This window comes from Andrographis paniculata, unplaced genomic scaffold, assembly GCF_009805555.1.
Source record: "Andrographis paniculata isolate CXL003 unplaced genomic scaffold, ASM980555v1 Contig21END, whole genome shotgun sequence".
Lineage (NCBI taxonomy): Eukaryota > Viridiplantae > Streptophyta > Magnoliopsida > Lamiales > Acanthaceae > Andrographis > Andrographis paniculata.
Window position 1 is genome coordinate 2823631 of NW_026137502.1, and position 8446 is coordinate 2832076.

The 8446-nt window shown below is 28.0% G+C and overlaps 1 protein-coding gene across 1 annotated transcript; it reads left to right on the forward strand.

Annotated features, from left to right (window-relative positions):
- The first annotated feature begins 2163 nt into the window (after positions 1-2163).
- LOC127244928 (uncharacterized) lies at positions 2164-3348 on the forward strand. Its single transcript, XM_051265525.1, has one exon. It carries the CDS (start codon positions 2273-2275, stop codon positions 2924-2926), a length of 654 nt encoding a protein of 217 aa, XP_051121482.1. The 5' UTR covers positions 2164-2272; the 3' UTR covers positions 2927-3348.
- Positions 3349-8446: the final 5098 nt, after the last annotated feature.

Below are 8446 nucleotides of genomic sequence, written 5' to 3' on the forward strand. Positions count from 1 at the left end.
CAAAAATTTGAAATAATGTGTTTATTTAAGATTTTGTTCAAATAATATTTTACTTTTGATTTTTTCAAAAAATAATATATTTTTATTGAAATGTGTGAATAGTGTGATTTCAATTTGAAAAAACAACGATTACAGAATTATTATAAGAATGATTCGTTTTTACTCTATAATTTTTGCATTTATACTAGTTGTTGAGTATAAAAAAATGAGGTTAAGGTTCAGGAATGATGAATAGATGGCCAAGTGGCGACCTAGTGGTGGGATAATTTGTTCGGATGGTTGTTGGGACCAAATCGGTCGGACGGTTGCTCCTACGGACAATTTTCATCTGAGTTTGGATCTTGAGACGACTACAAAGGTTACCGACGTGGAAACAATTTAGGTGCAATGGTTGGTCGGTTGGTCACAAAGGTTACCGACTAAAATACAGTTTCGAACGGTTCGAATTATTAACCGACAAGGAAACGGTTTTGGAGATAGTTGTTCGGTCTATCTCTGACTAAAACGGTTTTTTCTTGGTTTATCAAGCTGCCTCCTAGGCAAATATACACATGGAAAGAATTGGAGACAGTCGTCCAGCGGAAAGTCGGTTGGCCTCAAGAGAGTTGGTTGGCCCAAAGACGGGAGCCCAACCGCCGGAGGATTTGTGGCAGGAAAGTCGGCTGATGGCTGGTCGGTTGGTGGTTGTTCAGGAGGAGTCGGTAGTGTGGTCGGGCAAGAGAGTCAGGAATACCTTGTCGACAACCGAATTGATGCGCAAGAAAATGTGATTGGTAATTAAAGACTCCCAATTATTGTTGCAGACTCCAAACCGTCACTTCTTGCGCCGATCGAGAGTGACGTTTGGGAATCAGAGGAGGAGGAGACAAGTTGTTAAGTACAAAAATGATGTTAGAGTTTGAGTTTAGGAAATATGAATGGATGGGCCCAGTGGCGATTCAGTGATGGGCCAGAGTCATTCGGTTGGATAGTTGTTAGGGTCAGACCGGTCAGACGGTTGCCCCTACGGACAGTTTTCATCCGAATTTGGGCCTTGCGACAGCTACAAAGGTTACCGACGTGGAAATGGTTTTGGTGGGATAGATTACCGACTAAGAAGCAAATTTGGACGGTTCGGATCGGTAACCGACGAGGAAGCGGTTTCGGACAGTTCAGATTAGTAACCGATGAGGAAACGGTTTTTTAGGCGGTTCAAAGGTAACCGACACGGAAACGGTTCTGGACGCTCTGGTTTGAGGTAGAGATAACATCTTCAATAAGACAAAATTCCAAATAAATCTCGTTGGAGATCATCATTTTATTTTTTGTTATCCTTTTCAATTTTTCTTTTTATTTTCTTTAGCAATATTATGTACTGCATGTTTACAAATTCATGATCTCAGACACTTGTTAAATTCGAAATATATATTCGAATTTCACTTTTTATTATTAAATCATCGTCAACTCTAAAACTATTATTTATTCTTATATTTTTTCTTGAAAATTAATTTAATAGTACTTGTGTATAAAAACAGTTGGTAAATATAAAATGAATATGGAAAATTAATAATCATTATAATTTTCTTTAAAAAAATTAAATAATAAAAATTAGAAAACATGCAAAGTGTATTTAGTCAAAACTATGTAATTATTTAGTTTTTTTTTATTTTCTGCAAAATTTATACACAATAATTATATAAATAATTTCATTCACTTACAATTTTATTACTCTTATTTATCAAACTAATCATTTATTTGCTACTATATTTTTACATATTTTATTTTATTTTTATCAATTATCTAGTAAATCTTCTATAATACTTCCGAGTTATGTTCTATTTACGCTATTTTAATATTAAAATATTATTATTTTATAGTAATTGTATTTAACCAAATTCACTTAATTTTATCGAAAAGAAGGAACATGAACATATGTTATAATTATATGATTAAATATAATTCATGATGTAATTAAAATAGGCAAATAAAATTAATTCTTAAAAAGAGAGGTAATTCCTATAGGATGGACACGGCATCAGACAGACCCTCCAACAGGTGATCCGATGCCCTCCTTACCTGCTGTAGTTACGTTTAAATATCATTCTCTCTTTTAATTTATTATTATTTTACATTTTAAAAAATATTCATTAAATTTTTATAATCAATAATTAAGTCGCACAATATATATACATATAATATATATATATCGTGCGCACGCTATAACTGTCACAGTCACACCATCAAAACAGAGCACACCGACCGCCGCCGCCGTCGCCGTCGTTCCGCCACCGCCATGGAAGGAAAGCCTAAGAAATCAAACAAGAAGCAGAAGCACCACCATCCGAACAACCAAACCGCCAAATGCAACTCCGATCTCGGATTCCGCCCTTCCTACGCGGTGAAAGGCCTCCGATTCGGCGGTCAATTTATCGTCAAATCCTTCACAATAAGGCGCGCGCAGCCGCTCGAATTCCTCCGCCTCCTCGCCTTACCGCCGGTCAGACAATCCTTCGCCTCCTCCGCCGCCTACCTGCCGACGAACTTCACAATCCTGGCGCACCACGCCTGGCACACGCTCACGCTAGGCCTGGGGACGAAGAAATCCAAGGTAATCGTGTTCGTTTTCGAATCGGAGGAAATGAAGGCGGTTGTGGCCGGACGGTTATGGCCGGCGGAATTAACGCTCGGCGAAGTGAATAAAACGCTTATCAGAGGCCTGACGTCTTGCGAAATGGCGCGATTCAAGTTCCGGAAAGGTTGCATCACTTTCTACATCTACGCGGTGCGGAGAGGCGGAAACTTAGGGTTTCAGCGCGCCGATGATCTCCGAACTCTTCTGCAATCCGTGGCGGCGTTGAACGATTTTATTGACCATACGGCGATGCTCGCGCTGCCTGATCAGAGAAACATCACTTACGCGCCTCCGTCCGCCGTCGCCGCTCATTAATTCCGGCAAGTTCTCTCTCTCTCTCTTACTCTCTCTCTAAATCCTTTTCTCGAGGATTTGACTGAGAAAATTCCTTTTGGGGCGTAATGTAATAAGGAGTTTTTGTGGGGCATTTTTTGAAAATACTTTTTCTGGAAAAAATTAAAAACGTGACCTGTTTTAAGAACGATGAATAAGTGGGGGATTCTTTTGAGAATGTAGAAGAAATGGCATGAAATGTTTATTTTTAAGTATAGTGTAACAAAAATAGAATTTTCCTTTTCTTGCTTATCATTATTCAGTGAAACTTTATTGAAAAAAATGGTGTCAGGATGTCAGTGTTCACTGTTCTTTTCGTGACCTCCTGAGCTGTGATTCCTTCAATCCTTTCCCTTTGCCATCCCCATCCTCCTTGTTTAACTTCTTTACACAATTACTTTTTCATTTTTCAAATCTTTTTTTTTTTTTTTTTTTCGTGTATAGTTTTAAGCCTGATTTTTCATTATTTATTGTGCATTTTCTGTGGTTGAAAATTATGTTTATTTGGTTGATACCAGTTTTAATAAGAAGGCAAAAATACTTAGAGGCAGAGCTTTTTAGTTTTTTTTACAGTTACAAAACTATTTAGGTGGTTGATAAATTAGTTTTTTGAAAAAAATTTTTGAACCAAAAAGCTAATTTGTCAAAAGTTCAGCATTTTGGTTATTCTTTATTTACACTTCAAATTTAATTAATTATTTTATATTTAATTAATTATTTTTAATATATTTAATTTATTAATTTATATATATTTTTTTTAAATTTTAAAATAATTACTATTATTAATTATTACATATAAATTATTTTATTTTTAAAATATATACAATTTTAAAACTAAATCAAATAGAAAAAATAAAGGTTATTAATTTATTTATATATATTAAAACAATAATTAATATAATAAAAATATATATACGAAAAATTTATTATTTTATATTTTACATAAGTTTAATAAAATAATTTTTATTTTTTAGTAAAAATAATTTTCTCAAATCTAAATAATAAAAATAAAAATAAATATTTTATAATATTTTATAATTTTTAATAATTAATAACAAAAATTCTCATAAATTTCAAACGAAAATGAACAAAATTAAATATTTTAAAAAATAACATATCAATATTCATTATGTATAAATAGCTAAGAGATTACGTTCAATATTTTGAAAACACAAAAAAGTAGTTATGAGACTAAAATATAATTTTTTTTAAAATTAATATTACCTCAATATGTAATCTTGACAATAACCCCTAAATAGGTCGATATGTATATAGTCAATATAAATATATATAGGTATTAATGTAATATAAACTCATATATAATTAAGCATATAATAATATTCCCTCACTCTCAATACAATAGTCTTATTTACTATTTTTGTCCGTTCTAAAATAATAGTTTCATTTTCATAAATATTCATATCACCGCAAAATTATCCTTATTTTTTCATTATTACTGCACAAATTATATTACTTTCTATACTAATACACTCACAGGACAAAAAAGTTTTTTATTCATATTTTTTACCAACTATCAATATAATATCAATATTCTTTAAATCCCGTGTCAAACTCAAATAAGACTATAGTTTTGGGACGGAGAGAGTATATGTTTATACAAAAAAGGTTATAAGTATAAATGATATATATCTCTATTTCATATAACACATATTGTATCTTTTATCGGTGTTGATTGAGAAAATTGACAATGTGCTTATTTCTTCAAATCAATACTGTAACCCTAGAGTTGTTAACGATTCGAGCCGAACCAAATTTTAAGTTTTCGTTAACGTTCGCGAACAAAACTCGTGTTCGTTCGTTAAGCTTTCGAGCTCGTTCGTAGTGTTCGAACTCGGATTGTTAAGAATTTTTGTTGTTTAAGTTCGTATTCGTGTTCGGCTCGTTTAGGCTCGATTAAGCTCGTTCGAGTTCATTCGAACTTGTTTGTCTTATTTTTTAAAATTTATATATAAATTATAAAGAAAACTTTAAATTATTTTATTTATATATTTTAAATTAATATTTTATTTATTTATAAATTATAATTTTATATGTATATAATAAATATATTATTTAAACGAATGCTCGGGAACAAAGTTCGGGCTCGTTCATTAATCAAACGAGCTTGTTTATGTTGTTCGGCTCGATTCGTTAACATTAGCGCACGAGCTTTAACCGAGCCGAGTTTACGAACGACTCGGTTTGTTTAACAGCTCTACGTAACCCCTTCTTATATAATTATATATAAGTATTCTCTTTATTTCCGATATTATGTCATATACATGGTCGATATGAAATTTTTAAATTAAAATAATTAGTATAATTATAAATTAAAATTAAGATAATTAAATAATACAACTAAATATTTAAAAAATTATAAATTTAAAAATTAAAAATATGATTAGTATATAATTTTTTATTTTTTTTTCAAAAAACAATGAAATTTAAGATATGAAACCAACTATGATGCGACTATAGGGTTGAATGATTCGAATTCGAGATCGAATGCTCAATTTTTTTATGGTAGACGATATAAATGACCGATTCACCTAAAAATTTAAGCTGTTAAGATATGCATAATTTATTTATTTATCAACAAACGAGAGTGAACCAACAATAAATGTACTAGATAATTCATTATATCACCAATTGATTTTGTAATGAAATTCCGATTTTTCTTTTAATACAATATCAAGCCACATCTGCCCGAAAAGAATTTTGAATATATCTTACATAAAACAATGATAGGATAGGATCTCACGAATAAATAAATAAATAAATAAATAAATAAATATGATGTCGATGGTAATAAAGCAAGCCTTCACATTTGAGAATAACATTGTGTAATTATTTACAATCGTTATTTAAATAATATAGATTAATAAATTATTAGTAATAAATTATAATATTATTTTATTTTATTTTTATATAAATAGTGGCGTTCGTATTTTAAAAATATGAATTAATATATATGATTAAAAAATTTTAAAAAATATGTTTAGAATATTATTATTATTTTTTTTCTAAAGCTACGTCAATATAGTTATAGATTTCTTACTATTTAATGTAGAGCATGTGATTTAAGGAATATTAATATTATATTGGTAGTGGATAAAAAGTATGGATAAAAGATTTTTTCTCTTTATGAGTACATTAGTGTAAAAAATAGTGGTAATTGCGTAATAAAAATAAAAAAATATGGATAATTTTATGATGATATGATTATTTATGAAAATAAGACTATTGTTTTAGTACGAACAAAAATACTAAACAAGACTATTGTATTGGGACGGAGTATTGACAAAACCAAAACTCAATGATAAAACTCAACCCTTATTTATTTATTTCTTTTTATTAATATCACAACATTGATGATTTTTTTTCATCAAGAGTCAAAATAAATAGAAATAAATATTTATTTTTTTAACATAAAGTCAAAGTATTTTCCAAATAAGCCTATCCAAACAGGCCTAAATAGAGCGCAAATAATTTTTATCTTGAATTAAAAAATCCTTTCCAAATCACATTGAAACGTACATTTGCACTTTTATATTGTTTGGATTGATCTATGTTGTGTTTGCTTGTGAAAAAATAGAACTCTCAGCAGGGTTAGAGTGACTCTCTCAGTGGAGTAGTAGAAACAAAGACGAAATGAAAATAACAACATGACCGTGGATAGAAGAAAATACATCAATAAAATATAAAAGTATATACGAGATATAACACGGAGGTACCCGGAGAGAATCTGGCTCTAATACCATATTAGAATATGAAACTGAAATTCTCTATTTCAATAATAAGAATACGTACATATTTATAATGATATACAAATCGTCTAAATAAGACAAGAATCTTATAAACCTCTTAAATAAGATAACTGCCATAAATATAATATATTACTTCTAAATATATTTTAACAAGGTCTATATGATATTTTTAGTTATTTAAAATTATTTATTTTTTAACATATGAAAAGTAATTACTCGAATATCAAAATATTTTTAATATTTATATAAAAATTATACATATATTATTATATATATACAATTAATTTATATATAAAGTACGAAAATAGAAAATATCGAAATTATTTTACACATTCCCATTAAATAATAAAATACTAAGTCTCTCCTACCACCAAAATTATGTTACTATTTATTATTTAGCTGTAAGCTAGATTTATGCACAGTAAATAATTTTATCAGTTTACAATTTTATTACTTTTATTTTAATATTTTATATTTCATTCAAATTTATTTTTATTTTTCCTTTTTTATTGTTATTTAAATTTATTTTCGTTTTAATAAAAAAAAATGATATTTTTTTACCTTTTCTTTATTCAAAAAAGAAAATATTTTTATTTTTACTTTTTTTTTAAAATACGTGCCGGTCAAATGAGAATACATTTTAATGACAGAGAGAATAAATAATAACCAATTTGTCACTATTTTTTTACTTACTATACTACATTTTTTTTATTAATCACTTAATAATATTTTTATAATACCTACATTTTATTTTTTACTTATTTCACTTTAATATTATAATACTATTATTTTTTAGTTCATGTGTCCAACCAAATGGATATACTTTACTAGATAGAGAGAGTACTTTCATTCGTCATATTTAATTTGTTCACTCTTTTTATTTTCATTTGTCCCACATAAATTATTATTACTTTTTTTAGAAATATAATTATATATTTTAATTACATTTTAAAATCCATAATTTATAATTTATTATTTTATTTAAATTATTTAGTAATCTTAATTTTAATATATAATTATTTTTACTAACATATTTTTTAATTATTTACTAATTATTTAATACTTAAAACGCTGTGTCTAATTTAAAATGGATAATTTAAATGGAATAGAGGGAGTATTATTCTCTAATTTACTATTAAATATATATATATATTAGAGTGAAATAGAAAAGGTATAATTTATAATAGAAATAATATATTTTTTTTTTATGTGTGATGTCAAGTAAAGGGTGAGAGTATGCATTTAAAATGAATCTTAAAACCAAAAATACAAAGATATTTAGTATTGATTGTGATTTGAAATTGATTTAAAATAATATATTGATTTAAATATTTATTTAAATAGTATGTTCATATGATATTTTACGAGAAAAAAATAGTTTCTCTTTTATTAAAAATTGGGTTAAATAAATAATATTCATTTTGTATTGAAATAATAAAATAATTATGACCTTTTGAAGGAACAACTTTCACTTTTAATTAAATAAAACATTTCGTATTACTTGTGTTTAGTAAACTGGTATGGGTTTGGGTATTTGGGTCATGCTCAGTTAGAGCCCAATTGATTGGGCTTAAAATGAGTTGAGTTTACTAAATACATCTTGAATTAAAATTTGCCCTCAAATAATATTGATTATACTCTCTCTCCGTCCAATTTCTATTGTTCTAAAGTATATTTGCATTATTTTTTGTCTTTTGTTATGAATTGACAAATTTGTCCTTAATGGTATGTTAGA